Below are 20299 nucleotides of genomic sequence, written 5' to 3'. Positions count from 1 at the left end.
ACCCCCCCCCGTTCCCCAACACACATCCAGTCAAACAACAAAGGACTAGAATCCAAACCAAAGGTACACATGGGGCACACCCTCCGGGGAACTTTCCAGAGGTGCACGACGCCACTCCCTCACGCCACGCCAGTGTCCGCGCCAACAAGTATCAGGCGGCCCCAGGCGCAGCGCGGGGGGGTGGGTGCCCAGAGCGCGACACCAGATAGTACCATCCTGCGGTACCATACCGACCCCCATAAACAAAAAAACAAAACGCACTCATTCATCACAATAAAGACATGACCCCCGCATCAGCAAAAATCAAAGCGGGCGATAGTTAGGCCACAAATGCGGAGAAGGAAAACAGTAGAACTCAATATAAAAGATACACGTCCACAGTACTCCAAAAAACAGGAAAAAGAGAGACAAAGTCCAAAGTCACCAGAATCAGGCGACCTCCTCCTCAGCCGCCGAATGGTCACCCTCCGGATCTCGATCGCCTCCCCGATCCGCAGCAGCCCGCTCTCGCTGGAGGCGCTTCGCAAAGTCCTCAGCATGCTGTGGGTTGGTGAAAAAATGTTGTTTAGCCTGATGCGTCACTCTGAGTTTAGCCGGGTAAAGCAAGGCGTAGTCCACTTGGAGGTCCCGAAGCTTCTTTTTCACCCCCAGGAACTTACGACGCTGGTCCTGCACCATCGGCGTGAAGTCGGGGTACATGGTGAAAGTCACCCCTTCGAAGGAAAGGGCCCTATTAGTGCGGGCAGCCTGGAGGGCGGCATCCCGGTCACGATAGTTCAAAAGGCGCGCAATGATGGGGCGCGGTGCAGCCCCAGAGGCCGGCCGAGGTCCCAGTGTCCGATGTGCTCTCTCAACGATGAACTGGGATGAGAACACTTCCGTCCCAATGGCACCCACCAGTAGCCTCTCCACATAAGTCTCCATTTTGCCCACATTCGTGGACTCCGGCACACCTACAATGCGCACGTTGTTGCGCCTACTCCTCGCTTCCAACTCTTCATTCTTAGCGGCAATGACACGCAAGATATTGTCCATTCTCGCCAGTTGGGTGGTATGGGTGGCCGCCGTGTCGTCATGGTCCGAAATGCGCTGTTCCGCCGCCGTCAATCGCTCCTCATGCACGTCCAATTTCTGGACGACCGCATCCATGCGCGACGATATCTTGTCCACTTTGTCCACTATAGTGGCAAACCCCTGCCTCATCTCCTGCATCATTTGGGTAAAATCCGGTGGTGGTGGGTGCGGGACACTCTCAGCGACATTCGGGGGGGGGGGACCGCGAAGTCCCGGCTTCCTGGAGCAAACGCGTCCCCCGCCTAGCCCCTCCAGAGTCAAAGGACAGTTTGGATTGTTTAGTGTCCGGCTTTCCCATAGCGGAGCGCTAGTGATGCAGTGGGGGACCAAGGCAAATAGGAGTCAGGATATAGGTCGGACAAGGGATACGGCCAAGAAGAAAATAACTCGAATCGTGGGGGCACGAGCAGGCCAGCGCGCCCCGCCACTCCCAACGACGAGAAATGGCCGTCTCCGCTACCAGCTCAAGGGGGCAAGCCCTCAGAGTCCAAGAAGAAGATCCGTTGCGTCTCCGTGAGCAATGGTATCTGGGCAGGCAGATGTAAAATCCGAGAGATAAGTCCGACAGCAAGGGAGAGCCAAACGGCTTGCCCGGCCAGCGAGCGGGCCTGGTGGAGAGGGGAGGAGCAAGGCCTACACCCCACGTGCAGAGCCCCGGACTGGCATGAACGATGACGCCGGGCCAGAGGGCATCAGACTTCCAGAGCGCAAGTCGGGGAAACTTGGGATCCTCGTAACTTCGGCCAGCAACCTCCGAATGGCCCAGGAGTTGGACCGTGGGTAGTCAGTCGATATCCCAATAGATCTGTGGGGTCAGTTCAGGGCGCAGCGATGGTAATCAGGATCCCTAGGCGGATAATAGCTCCGGGCAGCGGGAGCCTCACGACAGTGCGGCCATTCCGCAGTGCGCCCTCTAGTCACTGGTAGACTTACTACTTTGTCCTTTACCCCGGTGGCTAGGTGCAATACTCGCAGTAGAAGGTTGTAAATCAATCGACGGGGCACCTACATCTTGCTCAACTGTTTGTTGGTTGTTCCCATTTTCTCCAGTTTTGAGGCAAGACTTAATTAGAGATTTTGTAGAGAAAAAATTATCTAGGCTAGCCTGCTCTAGATGATCCAATTGTTCAGCTAGCTTTTTGAATCTAACCTCAAAGGGGTTCAAGAGGGACCGTATTAATTTTTCCAATTCTAGAAGGAATTCTGGCTTAGATGTTGGTGTCCCAGGGGATGCTATAACAATGGGATCTGGGCCTGATGATAATGGTGTCCTAGGAGATACCAATGTTATGGTATCTACACCTAACGAAACAACTTCTCCCTCTCCCGCTGGTAACCCAGTAGGATAGTCCCCAGAAGCATGACGAGGGACGTGTGTTAGTGCCCAATTTCCTATACTTTTTTGGGGGTTTTAGGACCTGGCATTTCTTTACAGTAACACCCCTTTTCCTTTTTGGACAGGGTTTGGGTTTTATAGCATGTGCTAGAACACTGGGTTGGGATGTAGAATGTTGCCCAGTGGGTGGACTAGTAAGAACACTGGGGGACTTTGCAGGCACAGCGTCGGTTAATGTTTCTAAGGGGAAGGTAACCAATGACTCATTTACTGGGGGTGGAAGATGTGGAATATCATGTACAACAGGCAACGAAATAGATGATAAGGTGGTGACCAATGAAGGGAAACTTTGACTTTTACGTTTCTCAAGAGGGGTTTTCATAAGCTCAATGGACAACCTGCGCCCAGCACGTCTTTCTGCCAAGGCGATTTCCCTATCAATATCCTGAGGCAGCCGTTTAAAATAGGTATCTAGGGGGCCCATAACAGCAGCCTCCACCTCACCCATGGATGGCAGCAAGGTGGAAGTGTTTGTAGAACAGGCCATATAGGTAACCCTTTGCCCCCTCAATATATAGGAACAGGTTAGGTCACTAACACTACACAAATAACTTGCTTACAGTACCAGTTCTGCAAATGTCAATGGAATGGCCCAGCCCGGCCTCCTTCGGCCCCTGACGGCCACAGACGGTCCCGTCCTTGTCCCGGACTTCTCCCGGCGCCCTCCCGCGCCGCGGGGATCTCCAGTTGATAATATACTATCTAAAAGGAAGGGGAGGAGCCTGTAGGGAGAGCGTCCCAGGTGGCAGCAATTGGGAGTTGTGGGTGCTCCTGGGACTTGTAGTCCTGCGCCCACAACACGCTCGCAGCCCTGCAGGTCCCGGCACCCAGAATCAAAGTCCCAGCAGTTACAGCGGTAAGAGGAAGCCTCAAGCGAGGCGGGACCCGCGCAGCGGGTTCCGCAAGCAGTTTCCCGGTGATGCAGGGCAGGCTTTAGAGGCACGTTCGTCCCAGCGTGGAGTCAGCAGCACAAAGCAAAAGAAATCCGCCAATGGCAAGGAAAGGGCGGCTTTTACCGCAGTGAGGCACTAGGGAGGAGCCTGCAGGGAGAGCGTCCCAGGTGGCAGCAATTGGGAGTTGTGGGCGCTCCTGGGACTTGTAGTCCTGCGCCCACAACACGCTCGCAGCCCTGCAGGTCCCGGCACCCAGAATCAAATTCCCAGCAGTTACAGCGGTAAGAGGAAGCCTCAAGCGAAGCGGGACCCCGCGCAGCGGGTTCCACGAGCAGTTTCCCGGTGATGCAGGGCAGGCTTTAGAGGCACGTTTGTCCCAGTGTGGAGTCAGCAGCACAAAGCAAAAAAAATCTTTTGTAGCGCTTCAGCAGGCCTTCGCAGCGCTCTAGGAAAAAGGACAGCACTACTCCGGGCACGTCAATCTCCCAAGCCCCAGCAGGTCAGAGGGTTACAGCGCTACAAGGATCTCCGCACTCCTCTCAGGCAGCGCTTCACGGAGGACAACGCTGGGTTAGGTAGGCAGACAGTTCACTAGTGGAGCTCTGAGGAGCAGCCAGTTCAGTTCAGTCCAGGCAGGACAGCAATACAGCCAGTCCGGTCAGGGGGAGTTAGGCAGATCAGTGCAGGGACCCAGGGGAGGAAGGGGGCGCATGTGCAATACAGTCCAGTACCTTGTTAGCACAGGTGAGCTTCTTCTTGGCGCTTGTTGGTTCTGGCGCCCTTGGGTTGAAGTAGTTTCTTGGTTTCCTGAGAAGGGGGGGGGGGGGGGGTTGTGAGTTGAAGGCTTGTCAGCAGGTCACTTCAGATGGTCCTTGGGTAACCCTCCCGCCGGGCCAGATCAGTGGGCTAGTTCAGGGTTCCTCACTCTACTTGGAAGGCAGCACCTACGCCCTGTCACTCCCAGTGGCATAGGTCCCTGACTAGGCCCTACCGCCTAAATCTCCTGCGTGGGTCCCCCAGGTCAGTGATGCCCCAACTACTCTACTCTGCTCTGACTGGAAAGTTTCCCTCCCTTTCCTTATATAGCGACAGTTGGCAGTGGCAGTTGGTGTCACCTCCCCTGTTCTAGAAGGTTCCAGGAGCTTCCCTCATTCTAGCTATGGGCAGGCTGGCATTGATACATTGTTTGAGGGTTCCAGCCAGCTCCTGGCTACTAGAGTGCACCTAAAAAGACCACGCTGCAGTAGCAGGGGTCAGTGGCAGCCATGTTAGGGGAAGAGAGCACCTGCACCTTAACATTGATAAGCAATGGGAAGGTGCCCAGAGTCCTAAAGCCAACAAAAAGTAGGTGGGAAAAATAAGGCGAGGGCGAAAAGAAATAGGGAAAGACCACCCTAGGGCTGACCGGTCTAACAGGCATCAAACTTGATGCCTAAGTTACGTGCCGCATTAGTCGTGTTTGGTGGTACCTCCGCATCTTCAGGCCACCATAGTTTAGGAATAAAGTCATTTTGCGGGACCAGCGGCAGAATTTCAGTTTTCCCGTGTTGTACTTCAAATGATTCTTTCCCATCCAATCAAAAGTGGCCGTCAAGCAGCGTTTCAGATTTTCTTCCCAGTCCTTGGTCTCTTTATCAAGGACTAGGATAAGCTGCGTATCGTCCGCATACACGATAACATCTATCCTAAAGGACGATATCAGCCTGATCAGAGGGGTAGTGTAAACATTAAAGAGCGTCAAGCTCAGGCTAGATCCCTGAGGAACTCCTGACGTAAGTGTTTTTTCCCTTAAGCAAAAGTAACAGAGGGTAACCACTTGCAGCCTGGCACTCAAAAAGTTCTTAATCCACTCCAATACGTCTCCTGCTATGCCAGATGTTGCTAGCCGGTCAATCAAGATGGTGTGGGAGACCGTGTCGAAGGCTGCTGACAGATCTAATAAGATCAGGACAGCCTTCTTACCCTGATCCATAGCCGTTCGAATAGTATCAGTGGTAAACAGGAGGGCTGATTCTGTGGAGTGTTGGGCTCTAAAACCTGATTGATTCGGGTGCCAGGCGTTGTTTTCCTCAAGAAAGATTGTGAGTTGTTTGTTCACGAAAGTTTCTGTTAATTTACATAACACAGGAAGCAATGAGATGGGTCGGAGATTAGACAGAGTGGTGGGATCTGCTAGTTGTTTTTTCTGCAAAGGCTTAACCACCGCAAGTTTCCATTCCAAAGGGATAATTGCAGTGGCCAATGATGCATTTACAATATTATTAATTACAGGGTTTACAGTATCTACAAGAGCTTGAAGAAGAGTAGGGGACACGGATCAAACGGCGATCCTGACTTGATCGCCAGTGTGGCCTGGTGAGTTTCCTCCAGACTGATAGGTCAAAAGGTCTCCATACTGTCCGAGTGTAAACTTAACACACTTCCTTCTTCTGCTATTGGTATGTAGGGGGTGACAAAATCTTTGGTGAGTACCTGTACTTTTTGTTCGAAAAAGTCCGCTATAGTATTGCAGAGTTTTTCAGATGGGGGATTTCCTGCAGCAGTATTTTTGGGTTATTAAAACCATTCACGATCTTAAAGATCGATCTTTGTTATTAGCCGCTTCTATTTCTGCCGTTTAAAAATTAGTTTTGGCTCCTTAATCAGTGCATGATATTGTCTTCAAACTATTTTATATCTGCAGCGTTCCTCATCATGATAGTTTTTTCGCCACCTACGTTCAGATACTCTCACCTCTCCTTGTTTTTCTTTTAGTGTGTGATTAAACCAGGGGGCAGATACTCTTTTTAGGCTTGACCTATTTCTATCATGAACATGACCAATTTTGTCCTTAATAGTAGACATCCACTCCCCGAAGCGATTATAATCTATTACCGCATTTCCGGTCATTGAAGGCCTACATTCACTAGCTATCGTAATCAGATCCGGATGTCCAATGATCGATTTCCAACCCCCATTTCTAGACTGCGACACTTTCCCTAAGTGTTTGCTCGTGGCTCCCCTGTCTAGTGAGAAGTTGAAAGGGACCAGTGAGTGATCCTACCATGTCTGGACAATAGGATGGTTTACTTCGAGCGTAGCCAGGTTAGAGCAAATACAGTCTAAGATGTGTCCTGCCCTATGCGTTGTATTCTGTGTAAGCACTGATAGACCTAAAACACCCATTGTGTCTTTAACCCGATGCATGCTCATGGCGGAGCCGCTCCGTCATGAGCCGCGGTTGCGCTGTGCTCATGACGGAGCGGTTCCGTCATGGCCCTGCCGCCGCGCCTGCGCGGCGCGTTCTATTGAGCGGGCGGAGCCATGACGGAACCGCTCTGTCATGAGCACAGCGCAACCGCGGCTCGTGACGGAGCATGCGAGCGCCGCTCGGCCCCCCCAGCGCTGCGGCGAAGGGGTTAAACGAGATGGGGGAGTCCAGGTGAAGATTAATATCCGCTAGTAGAGTGAAATTAGAGAATCTAAGGGCCATGTTACTGAGTGCCTCCCCAATGCATTCCAGAAATTCCTTATTCGGGCCTGGAGGGCGATAGACCAGGGCTCCTGCAAATGTAAAGGAGTCATTGACCTTAATGCAAAAACCAGCGCATTCTGCGCCTTTGAGGTCCTGGAGCTCATTTATAGAGCATTTCAAGGTAATCACCAGGCCTCCACCCCGTTGTTCCACTCTGTCCACCCTTTGTATAAGATAATTTGGGGGCAAAGCGTGCACTATATCTGGATTACTCTATGACTTAAGCCAAGTCTCTGTGATAAAGTCCAGGTCACTTTCAGTTATCAAATCAAAGATGTGCAACGCATGTTTGGACATTGACCATGCGTTTATGAGACCCCCACGCAGCCCTTTCCTAGAGCCTGTGATTGGAAGCGTGGCTCAGTGGTTAGAGGCGGCAGACCCGGAAGCTGAGATCGGCCGTGGACCAGGGTTCGATTCCCCGCCTCGGCGGGTCTCGGGCTCAAAAATTCCAGGGAGTCGACAATTCTCGCTCTGGTGCCTACTCGACTCACGGGGTCACACTCTGCGACTCTGGGCAATAGCTTGCTTAATCTCCACTACGGCCCCTCGCGGCGGGATGTCTGGCTTTCACCTTGTGGATACCCGGCCGGGGTATCTCACAGGGGAATACCAGGACGGGTTCCCTAAGCAAGCGCCTTGAGACCTTCGGGTGATTTGTGCGCTATATAAAATCGAAATACATACATACATACACATACATGATATTTGCGTGTAAGGGAAGGATTTTTTACAGTCCAGGCAGCTGACCGGTCCTTCCCAAGATAATAAATCTAGTAGGTGCTGACATGCACGGGTGGTGCTGTGTAATTATAATAAAGAATCCCTACTATATTGGATAGTTGATTGCAAACGGACATCATCTCTGGCCCTAGGCCCGGCCGGTGCGCGGACGGGCGCAGACGGGCTTACCTTTGGCGCACCTTCGGCACGCCATTGGTGCGCCCGCTGCACGCATCCGCTGCGCGTTGTCGCCATAGGTGCTTTAAGTAGTAGGCTGTGCTCGGTCCTAGTACGAGACTAGACCGTCAACCTCCGCCAAGATGGCCGCTTGTAATGTGCCCCCGGAAGTGAGGATACTTGCTCCCTATGTGCCCCGAGTTGAGTGGTCGCTCCCCTGTGTCCCTCGAGGAGACTGGTATCGTTGTGCTATTGCTAGCGCTGCTTCTCATTACTGCTCTTAATCTGCTGCCTGCTGCTTGCATAGAACCGATTTCAGCCTCATTGCGCACTGCATTAATTGCCAATTTCAGCTTCATTGCCGATCTGCATTAATTTAGACTCTGTTGTATCTGACTGCTGCCTGCCTGATCGCCGCTGAGCTGTGCCTGTATCTCTGGGTGATTTTACCCTGTTTTGAAGGGTGTTTTCAGCGCGTTCACTGTACTCCCCCCCCCCCCCTCCGCCTCCATTTTGTTGTTGTTGTGGTAGTCTCGTGCCCGCCCCGCCTCCCAGCTGAGACGCCCTCTCACTGACTATTACCAGCGCTTCCTTCCTGTTAGGCGCCGTGACTCGCTCCTCTCCCCGAGTTGAGTGGTCGCTCCCCTGTGTCCCTCGAGGAGACTGGTATCGTTGTGCTATTGCTAGCGCTGCTTCTCATTACTGCTCTTAATCTGCTGCCTGCTGCTTGCATAGAGCCGATTTCAGCCTCATTGCGCACTGCATTAATTGCCAATTTCAGCTTCATTGCCGATCTGCATTAATTTAGACTCTGTTGTATCTGACTGCTGCCTGCCTGATCGCCGCTGAGCTGTGCCTGTATCTCTGGGTGATTTTACGCTGTTTTGAAGGGTGTTTTCAGCGCGTTCACTGTACTCCCCCCCCTCCGCCTCCATTTTGTTGTTGTTGTGGTAGTCTCGTGCCCGCCCCGCCTCCCAGCTGAGACGCCCTCGCCCCTCCCCCTCCACCATCCATATATGACAGGAGTTCCCACGTGCAGCGTTCACGCGCAGCGACCGCGCCCAATCCGCGCCGAAGGTGCGCCAAAAGTAAGCCCGTCTACGCCCGTCCGTGCCTGGACCGCGCCCAGCGCCATACCCCCTGGCCCCCGTCCCTCCCAGCCCCCCCGCATTACCTACGATGCCGCCACCCTCCTAGCCCTTAACCCCGGTCGCGCCCCCAACTGCGTCCAAGCCGCCCCTGGACAAACCCATGGACCTTTCTCCTGCTACTCCTGCAAATTCAGCGGCACAGACAACATCTCCGCTACGACCACACCACTGACTCCCGACCCCAACCACCTACAATGCATCCTTCTCAACACCCGTTCGGTCCACAGGCACGCCATTGACCTATGGAATCTACTTGACACCATTTCTCCAGACATCGCCTTCCTAACGGAAACATGGATGAATGCTTCCTCCGCACCAGACATCACCATTGCCATCCCTGAAGACTATAAGATCACTCGCAAAGACCGTACCAGCCACACAGGAGGAGGAATCGCTATCGTCCATAAGAAATCACTCCGCATCTCAACCAGCTCTGACACCAACCTCGCCAACTCCGAACACCTTCACTTCCAGATCCACATCGACCCCAAAACCACACTCAGAGGCACCCTCCTCTACAGACCACCAGGACCCCGCGCAAAATTCAGTGAAGACATCACGGACTTCATCACTCCACACGCGCTCCCCTCCAAAGAATACATCCTTCTGGGAGACCTCAACTTTCACCTTGAAAAGATCAACGACCGCAACACCACCACCCTCTTGGACAACCTCGCCAACCTCGGACTTAAACAACTGGTCACTTCCTCCACCCACATCGCAGGTCACACACTCGACCCCATCTTCACCTCCAGCAATCATGTCTCCCTCAGCCACACTACGGATCTCCTCTGGACTGACCACAGCTGCGTTCACTTCACCTACAACAAGCCCAAACCCACCAACCACCTCCAACCAACTCTGCAAAGAAACTGGAACAAAATCACCACCGACCAGATCTCCTCATCGCTCCTTCTAAACACCCCAGCCCACTCCTCGGACCCAAACCTAGCCGCCGCCAACTTCACCCTATGGTTATCCAACACCGCCGACACCTTAGCACCACTGAAAAAACGTCAAAGCAAACCTGGCAACAAGAAGGCCTCATGGTTCAACGATGATCTTAAGAAGTCCAAGAAACTCTGCCGCACCCTTGAAAAAGCTTGGAAAAAAGACCCAACCACCAGCACCAAGGACGCCTTCAAAAACGCCACCCGCACTCACCACCAACTAATCCGAAAGGCCAAGAAAACAGCTTTCAAGGATCGACTTGACAACAACGCCCACAACAGCAAGGAACTTTTCAACATCGTCAAGGAGTTTTCCAATCCCTCGGCCAACTCCAACGACATCACCCCCTCTCAAGCCCTCTGCGACTCCCTAGCCTCATTCTTCCACAACAAGATTGCAGACATCCACAACAGCTTCGACAACCAACCCAGAGCCCAACCCACCCAACCACACGCTGAACACTCTCCCCCCGCGATCACCCTTAACAACTGGAACCCAATCTCCACTGAGGACACCATCCGCCTGATGAACTCCATCCACTCAGGATCCCCCACAGACCCATGCCCTCACCACATCTTCAACAAAGCAGACTCCGTCATAGCACCGCACCTCCGAGACGTCATCAACTGCTCCTTCAACTCCGCCACCTTTCCGGAAAACTGGAAACACGCTGAACTCACCGCCCTTCTGAAAAAACCCACAGCGGACCCCACCGAACTCAAAAATTACCGCCCCATCTCGCTCCTTCCATTTCCGGCCAAAGTAATCGAGAAAGCTGTCAACAACCAACTCGCCGCTTTCCTCGAAGCCAACAAATCCCTCGACTCCTCACAATCCGGCTTCCGAGCCAAGCACAGCACTGAAACCGCCCTCATCGCAGCAACAGACGACATCCGATCTCTACTGGACAATGGAGACACAGTCGCCCTCATCCTCCTCGACCTCTCTGCAGCATTCGACACAGTCTGCCACAGCACCCTTTTACAACGCCTCAGCAACTTCGGAATTCATGGAAAAGCACTTGAATGGATCACCTCGTTCCTCACCGGAAGAATCCAGAGAGTCCGCCTTCCACCATTCAAGTCCGATGCCACCGAAGTCATCTGTGGCGTACCACAAGGATCCTCTCTCAGCCCCACCCTCTTCAACGTATACATGAGCCCCCTCGCGACCATCGCCCGCCAACACAACCTCAACATCATCTCTTACGCGGATGACACTCAACTGATCCTTTCTCTCACCAAGGACCCCTGCACCGCCAAAACTAACCTACACGAAGGAATGAAAGAAGTTGCTGAATGGATGAAACACAGCCATCTGAAACTGAACTCAGACAAAACAGAAGTCCTCATCCTAGGTACATCCCCCTCTGCATGGGACGACTCTTGCTGGCCGGAAGCCCTTGGAAAAGCACCCATCCCGACAGACCACGCACGGAACCTAGGCGTTATCCTGGATTCTTCACTTTCAATGAACAGACAAGTCAGCGCCGTATCCTCATCCTGCTTTAACATCCTTCGCATGCTCAAAAAAACATTTCGCTGGATCCCCACCGAAACCAGGAAAACAGTCACCCATGCTCTGGTCACGAGCCGACTGGACTACGGAAACACCCTCTACGCAGGCACTACCGCTAAACTCCAAAAGAAACTCCAACGAATCCAAAACGCCTCAGCCAGAATCATATTAGACATCCCTCGCAACGAACACATCTCTGGTCACCTGAAAGACCTCCACTGGCTACCCGTCAATAAGAGAATCACTTTCCGACTGCTAACCCACGCACACAAATCACTCTACGACATCGGACCAGAATGCCTCAACTCAAGACTGTTCTTCTACACCCCCTCCCGCCAACTACGTTCCTCCAGCCAAGCCCTCGCCACTGTACCTCGCATCAACAAGACCACCATGGGAGGCAGATCCTTCTCTTACCTGGCTGCTAAAACATGGAACTCACTCCCCACTTACCTCCGCCTTACCCAGAACCACCTAGCTTTCAGAAAGCAACTTAAAACGTGGATATTTGACAAGTAATCCTCCTCCCCCTCCTTAGCGCCTTGAGACCCTCTGGGTATGTAGTGCGCTATATAAATTATCTGACTTGACTTGACTTGACTCCACGCAAACAGCACCAGCTGTGGTGGACCGGGGAGCAAAGCGGCGACTATGCAGTGAATGTTACCAACAGCTCAAAAATTGTGAGCAGTTAACCCCTTCGATGCTCATGAGGTATACCTCTAGGGTGCTCATGACGAGCTCAGCTCATCATGATCAGATTCATCAACATTATGGCCCAGCACAGCAGGAGAATCGCTCAAGCAGCCAAGGTGGTAAAAACACATCAGGTAACAATTTTTTTAAATAGACGCATGCTACTCTGAATCTTAACTCATTCAGGCAGCGCACTCAACTCAATTTAATAGTTCTATGCGTACTAGCAATTCAGTACTAGCAATTCAATCTGACACACGTACAAAGCCTAGTTCAGTGTCTGAGTACTACCGAAGCAGAACGATTCTTCTGCAGCCTTAGATAAGTCCTCAAGGTAACAAACCCCTTGCATGATTTGTTTTAGTGGAGTGGGAGGATAGAAATAGCCAAAAGGAAGGGTCCTTATACCGTTAGTATCCCTTACGTGGTCCTATTTTAAAATGTAGTGAACCCCCCTGGGGTCCCTGAAGTTAATTAATACACAGTCCCCCTGTATATCAATTCAATTGAAAAGTCTTTATTTCGATAAAAATCATAAAAGACACAATAACAGGACAGTTTACATTTATGGCTATTTCAGACAAATCCAGTAACAAATATAGCATCAACAAATAGTAAGATTATCATTAAAATATAAATAGTTAATTAATAAAATAGTGGTAGATTCTATACCAATTTGAATTGAATACAGCTTTTTGATAAAAAAAAAGAAAAAACATAAATCAAATTATTTAAAAACACAAGAAGGATTCCAACTCTGTATTTCTATAAAACAGTAAAGTGACAGGTGCAAGTTTATGTGGTTAGATAAATCACACAATGTATTAGTATATGCAAGGATCTCGAACTTGTATGATCCACATCCAGTGGAGAAATTTTGCGATGGCTACAACCACAGGCTGTGAGTTATTTGTTTTTAAAATCCAACCTGTTTGTATACCTAGCTGGAGGCAAATAGGTCTCAACCATGTCCTTCTTGGGACTTTATATTCGGGTAGATAAAAAGTACGTGGTCGGCATCCCATTGGGAGCCATAAATCATGGCATATATGGTCCCGAATCGCACCCCGCTTTTGCCATGGATAGATGGCTCCTGCCCGGTGGCAACTATTATAGGGCGCTGTATTCTAAATCTGTTGTCAGGGTTCTGTCCGGACCCACGGAGATAGCAGTGCACCTGTGGCGGGACGCGACTAACGCGACGGGATAGACTGATCGCCTGACCAGGGCGACCCCGCTTTTTTGATCAGATAAACTTGGCAAACTGTGGAATGCCAAGGGGTTCGATAAATGGGACCTCATTGGTATTAGTAAGGTGGGTGACCTCTGGAATAAGGGACAGGTTAAATCGTTTGAGTCGTTGCAGGAGGAGTTTGAGTTAAGTAGCTCTGAGTACTTCCGTTATGTTCAGGTCCGGCATGCTTTGCGGTCAGTTTTCCAGGTCGGGGAGGTAGTTCCGCAGTCGTCTCCGCTCGAGGACAGATTGTTGGATGGCTATGTGCCTGATAGCACCATCTCCCTAGTTTATAAAAAACTAATCAATGATAGAACAGACCTCCTATTACACCTCCAAGAATTGTGGACCCGTGACGGTCTTGAACTGGATGACGAAGACTGGCAATCTTTGATCTCCTCTCCAAAGGAGGTCGCAATCCCAGCTCGACTCCGGTTAGTTTAACTTAAGATTCTACATAGGATTTATGTCACGGGCCCTCGTTTGGTTCACATGGGTTTTTCTGAAGATGGTCTGTGTAAACGAGGATGTGGGCAGGTGGGGTCATTCCTTCACATTCTTTGGGAATGTTGTGAGATCGTTGCCTACTGGCGTGAGGTGCATGATGTAATGAATGAAGTGACGGGGATTGCCCTTCGGCCGGAGGTTAGGCGCTGTCTACTGAATGTTTTGGAACCAACGGATCATAATGTAGCTCAGACGCTGTGGGTGACCCTGGGGGCCATGATTGCTAAGAGAGACATTGCCCAATTGTGGGGGTCCCCGAGGGCACCTACGGTTATGGCATGGAAGGAAAACATAGATTGGTGTATGTTCAGGGAAAAGATGGTGTACCTGGCCCAAGGCAGACCCCGAAAGTGGTGTAGAGTGTGGGGACCCTTGAGCTGTACCCCACTCACGACCGCCCTGCCTCTAACTTGCTTAGATTCATGTAAGACCATAAACTTGGTTTTATTAACGTTTATAACAAGTCCATAGTCTTTGCAAAGTAACTCAAAAGCATCTATGGCCTTCTGTAAACCTTGCTGGGTTTTCGAAATTAGAAGGGTGTCGTCGGCAAACATCAACAGGGGGATCAGCTTCCCATCCAACTTGGGGGCATCAGTTGGGTGGTGTTCAAAATAGCTGATCACCCTGTTGATGTATAATGAAAAAAGAGTCGGTGCCAATACACACCCTTGGCGCACACCCCTGGAGATTAGGAATTTTTCTGTAACGCTCCCTTGTTGGTTCCAGCGGACTTGGGCATAGTTACCCTCGTGTAACTTAATTAAGAAAGAAAGGATGTTCAAGGGCATACAGCATACCCTGTTCTGCAAAGACAGTCCACATTTTGTGACGAGGCACCAAGTCGAACGCTGATTTAAAATCAATAAAAGCAGCGTACAGTGTACCCCCTCCCAGTACCACAACCCGCCAGTAAATTAAAACCAATCAAAATATTTGATCGATCGTACTAGTGTGACTACGAAACCCAGCTTGGAGTGGAGAGATTACCTCTTCCTCCTCAATCCCTGCTTGTATCCTCAGAAGGACAAGCCTAGCTACTGCTTTTTGGATACAATCAATTAAACTTATAGGCCTGTAGTTTCCCGGATCTGAGCGTTCCCCTTTCTTATGTATAGGAATTATCACTGCGCCCTTCCAGGTTTCGGGTATGGGTGAACCCTTTGCGATACTGTTTATTAGCGCTAATATATATGATGCCCACACCTCCTTGTCTTGCATAAATAGGTTAGCAGGGATTGAGTCCAAACCAGGTGCCCTGCCTTTAGGGATGGTATCCAGCACCTTTATAACTTAAACTCTAGTGAAGCATAGGGGGATGGTATCTTGCTCGATGGTGATGGGAGCCTCACTAACGCCCAGCAGCTCAGTAGGGGCAAACTGGGTGGTATAATGAGAAACCCATAAATTCGGGGGGAACATGGTTAGTAGGTTCAGCCCTTTTGAGCCCCCTACCCCACCTAACCATATCCCAAAAGGTACACATGGAGCGTTCTTTACTAGCTCCCAGCTGCTCACCCCAGTAGTCCTCGTCCCATGCTCGTTTGGCATCATGTTGCCTTTTCTTATATAATACTCTAGCGCTCTTAATTTTATCTCTATCTTTTGATTAACAGCTTCCGCTAGACCTTTGTATGCGGCCCTACAGGACTTCCCATACCACTGTTCTTCTTTTCTAACAGACCTTTTCTGTTTGTTTGGAATCTTTTCTTTAATCTTGTAAAACTAACCCGCCTAGCAAATAAAATGTCACTCTCGATTAGGGGGGGCAATGGTCTGTGTTTATCTAGCCAAAAAATTACTTTATTGTTTAACTCTGGGTATTGCTCTGCTCTATTTGATTCCAGCTCAGGAATTCCAGTTAGAATGACAGTATAAGGAGTTGAGGCAGAAGGCCGATCTATACATGGCAGAGTATGTTTGATTATTGATCTATTAGGATCTATATTGTTCCCAGGATCTCCTCTACTAGTGCTCGGAGAGCTACCCTCTGCTGGCAGATCCGTTATAGATGCCAGTGGCGTCAGGCCATGGCCAGCTGCCCCCTCCTTTACTGCCCTTACTGCCCCAAGACAAGACCCCCCTGGTATCGTAGCGTGATTGGCTGCAGTGAAAGGCTCAGCTTCAGAATTAGATTCTCTATTAACATTTCATTTCGGAGGAGTGTGGCCACCTGATTGCTCTGTTGTATAGAGGCCAGTTCTGTTATTTTCAAATTACCCAGAGTTTTAGAAAGGGCATCAATTTTACTTCCCCATAAATGGACCTTCAAGGTAAGCTTCTCTAAATGCTGTCTGAGAACTCCCATCTCACTATGGATGTGTGTTTCCAAATGCTCTTTAATTTCTTTTAGCAAAGTTGAAGCCCATATTGGGGGCTCCAATGCTAGCTGACTACTTCCATTAGGCTTGTTGCTCACAGTCGGGGTCATTGACGTTACTCTCGATAAGGAACTCACATGCTTCCCCCCTTTTTCTCCTTTTGTTTGCTTTGAAGGTGTTTCCTATTGGCCCCCTTCAGAGGTGATTTAACGGGGCATACAGAAAGAACCCTTTCCGGGGGCAACATTAAGTCAGGGGTGGCAGAGAGATCAAACATCTGGGCTAGATCAGGAACTCCCGATTCTAAAACCAAAGAGGGGCATGGGATTGAAGGTGTCAAAGAAAGCCTACGTTCTGTGCGTTCAATCTCATTAGAGACAGCACCAATCGCCTGCCGTAACATTTTATCAATAGCAGTTGGTTTTGTGTTAGGTGTATGCTTAGAAGCTTTCTGGCGCGTATTAGGCCTGGAGGTTAGGGGTGGACTATCTCCCATACTTAAGTGGGGCTAATTACTCAGACGGGATACAAAGAGAAATGTGAAAAACTGTACGAATAGTAAACTTCCCGTTGTATTTGCAGGCCGCTAAGAGACGCCCTAATAAGCCCCTCTACAAGTTATGATACATACAATACTTTAACTTCATTCAAGCAGCCCACTAAACTTACTTTAGGTAACCTATTAGAGGGGTGGCCCTGTCCAGTCTCTTCCAGGCTCGGACGGGCTCAGATGGGCCCGCTCTTGGCACAAGCTTTGCCCGGTCGTCATCTGTGCGCGTTCCACGTTGCGTGGATGAAGGTGGCGCTTTGTAGCGCGATGTCAGCACCTCCCCCTGCAGCAGCTGTGGCCACTCGAGGTGGAGCGATGCACCCTGGGACCAAGAGTTCCACCAGGGTGGTGTGGCGTGAAGGGAGCATCCCGCGAGGGTGGATGGCTGCTCGCTAGCAGTCTCCGGCATCAGAGAAGGTTAGTGAGTCCCGCGCTACTTGGGGGAAGGCGGCGCTTTGTAGCGCGATGTCAGCGCCTCCCTCTGCAGCAGCTATGGCCACTCGAGATGGAGCGATGCACCCTGGGACCAAGAGTCCCACCAGGGTGGTGTGGTGTGAAGGGAGTGTCCCGCGAGGGTGGATGGCTGCTCGCTAGCAGTCTCCGGCATCAGAGAAGGTTAGTGAGTCCCGCGCTACTTGGGGGAAGGCGGCGCTTTGTAGCGCGATGTCAGCGCCTCCCTCTGCAGCAGCTATGGCCACTCGAGATGGAGCGATGCACCCTGGGACCAAGAGTCCCACCAGGGTGGTGTGGTGTGAAGGGAGTGTCCCGCGAGGGTGGATGGCTGCTCGCTAGCAGTCTTAGGCAGCAGAGAAGGTTAGTGAGTTCCCTGCTATGGATTACAAGTCATTCTCCAGATCAAAACTCAATCTTTAAATTCTTTTTTTTAAGTAGTCAGAACTCTGCCCATGAGAGATCACCACATGGGAACCGTAGAACTACAAGCAACGAATGATTGTTTACAGGTAGTAACATTTCCTTCCTTCCTAGATATTACTGTCCACCTTTCTCATATTATAACCGTGCATTTCTTTCAAGAAATATTTCCCATGTATAATTTTCAGTGTTCATTTTATTCTGCAGCACAGCAGCCGACGACAGAAAGTATGAATGGGAAAGAGAAACGTAAAGCTTCCGGAGGAAGGAAGAATTTTGCTTATAAAATGAATGAAAGAAAACACCAAGGAATACTGAGGAGGGAGAATTTTAACAATAAAACACTACTTGCAAGGCAGAAAAGAATACACACCGGCCTAAGAGCTTATGCCTGTGCTGAGTGTAAGAAAACATTCACTGGAAAGACGCATGAAAAAACTCTCAGAGGAGAGCGGCCCTTTCTTTGCAATATCTGTGAGAAAAGTTTTACTCAGAAGGGAAATCTTCTACAACATCAAAGCGTACACACAGGAGAGAAGCCTTATCACTGCACTGTGTGTTCCAAACCCTTTTCTCGGAAGGCGTACCTTGTACAGCATCAAAGTGTACACACAGGAGAGAGGCCTTATCACTGCACTGTGTGTTCCAAGGGCTTTTCTCATAAGGCAGCCCTTGTACACCATCAAAGCATACACACAGGAGAGAGGCCTTATCACTGCAATATCTGTGAGAAAAGTTTTACTCGGAAGGGAAATCTTCTACAACATCAAAGCGTACACACAGGAGAGAAGCCTTATTACTGCACTGTGTGTTCCAAGCGCTTTTCTCATAAGTCGACCCTTGTACGGCATCAAAGAACTCACACAGGAGAGAGGCCTTATCACTGCACTGTGTGTTCCAAACCCTTTTCTCAGAAGGTACACCTTGTACTGCATCAAAGAACTCACACAGGAGAGAGTTCAAAGAAATAGTTCGGCACACCATATAATGTACAGTGAGTAATATCAGAGAGGTCAAAAAATATATCAGTAAGCCATTATATATTCTTTTCTTTCTTTATTTTCAATCTTCACAAAGTAGCCAACGTGTTTCGTCCGAAGGACTTCTTCAGGGCGAATGGATGAGATATAATTTAATATTCCGAATTTTTATCAGTTGGATCAAATTTCTTCAGCTACTGTGATTGCACCAGACTCCAGATGCTAGGATGGCAGCTATCCTTTTATTTTGTGGTAGATTGATCGAAATTTTGAAAGATGAATATATTCCAGCGCAAAAGGATGTCAAATACGCATCCGCACGGGTGATGTAAGTGTTCACCTTCGCCAGATTTGTCTTTCGTGTGGTCTCCTCGGGTGTCGTCTTGGAAAGTGGTTCCCTTTTCTCAGAAGGTACACCTTGTACTGCCTCAAAGAACTCACACAGGAGAGAGGCCTTATCACTGCACTGTGTGTTCCAAGGGCTTTACTCTTAAGGCAGTCCTTGTACACCATCAAAGCATACACACAGGAGAGAGGCCTTATCACTGCACTGTGTATTCCAAGAGGTTTGCTCAGAAGGCGACCCTTGTACGGCATCAAAGCGTACACACAGGCCAGGTGCTTTATCACTGCCCTGTGTGAAGCAAGAGCTTTGATCTTAAGGCAAGCCTTGCACACCATCAAAGAACACGCAGGCGACGGCCATGACGCCGCAAGGGGTATGGAAACTGCTGTAAACAAAACGTGGTGCTCAGCAGCATCAAGTAACGCATACAAGATGGAAGCCTTCTCAAAGCACTGCTAAAAAACCTTTCATGTGATCTTTTACATCATCTAAGAATCTACATCTGAAGTTAGACCTCCTATGACATCTAACAATCCTTCCGGGATGAGGTCCTCCCTTTCCTCTAAATGTCACTCTAATGTTCGCAGGGTCTCCAAACAGAATGTAGGTTCTTAAACGTCACTTCACCAAGCAACGAACTTCACAGAGGCTGCTTCGCTGCGAATTAAACCTATCCGACTCTCATGAAATGTGTGCAGTGTTGAGGACATGTTACCTACTGTCAAGTCAAGTCAAGTCAAAGAATTTATATAGCGCACTACATACCCAGAGGGTCTCAAGGCGCTAAGGGAGGGGAGAAGGATTACTTGTCAAATATCCACGTTTTAAGTTGCTTTCTGAATGCTAGGTGGTTCTGGGTAAGGCGAAGGTAAGTGGGGAGTGAGTTCCATGTTTTAGCTGCCAGGTATGAGAAGGATCTGCCTCCCATGGTGGTCTTGTTGATGCGAGGTACAGTGGCGAGGGCTTGGCTGGAAGAACGTAGTTGGCGGGAGGGGGTGTAGAAGGACAGTCGTGAGTTGAGGCATTCTGGTCCGATGTCGTAGAGTGATTTGTGTGCGTGGGTTAGCAGTTGGAAAGTGATCCTCTTATTGACGGGTAGCCAGTGGAGGTCTTTCAGGTGCCCAGAGATGTGTTCGTTACGCGGGATGTCTAATATGATCCTGGCTGAGGCGTTTTGGATTCGTTGGAGTTTCTTCTGGAGTTTAGCGGTAGTACCTGCGTAGAGGGTGTTTCCGTAGTCCAGTCGGCTCGTGACCAGAGCATGGGTGACTGTTTTTCTGGTTTCGGTGGGGATCCAGCGAAATGTTTTTTTGAGCATGCGAAGAATGTTGAAGCAGGATGAGGATACGGCGCTGACTTGTCTGTTCATTGAAAGTGAAGAATCCAGGATAACGC

General features: G+C 50.0%; 1 protein-coding gene across 1 annotated transcript in view; it reads left to right on the top strand.

Moving 5' to 3' along the window:
- Nucleotides 1-19200, top strand: part of LOC147736768 (uncharacterized) — a 119234-nt gene extending 100034 nt beyond the window's left edge. Inside the window, exons 2-3 of the mRNA XM_086953820.1 lie at nucleotides 17786-18495; nucleotides 18970-19200. Coding sequence (XP_086809946.1) covers nucleotides 17786-18495; nucleotides 18970-19200 — 941 coding nt within the window. The remainder of the gene's footprint in view (nucleotides 1-17785; nucleotides 18496-18969) is intronic.
- The last annotated feature ends 1099 nt before the right edge of the window (nucleotides 19201-20299 follow it).

Source organism: Lissotriton vulgaris, chromosome 1_2 (genome assembly GCF_964263255.1).
Source record: "Lissotriton vulgaris chromosome 1_2, aLisVul1.2, whole genome shotgun sequence".
Classification (NCBI taxonomy): Eukaryota; Metazoa; Chordata; class Amphibia; order Caudata; family Salamandridae; genus Lissotriton; species Lissotriton vulgaris.
This window is presented reverse-complemented; position numbering and strand designations above follow the sequence as displayed.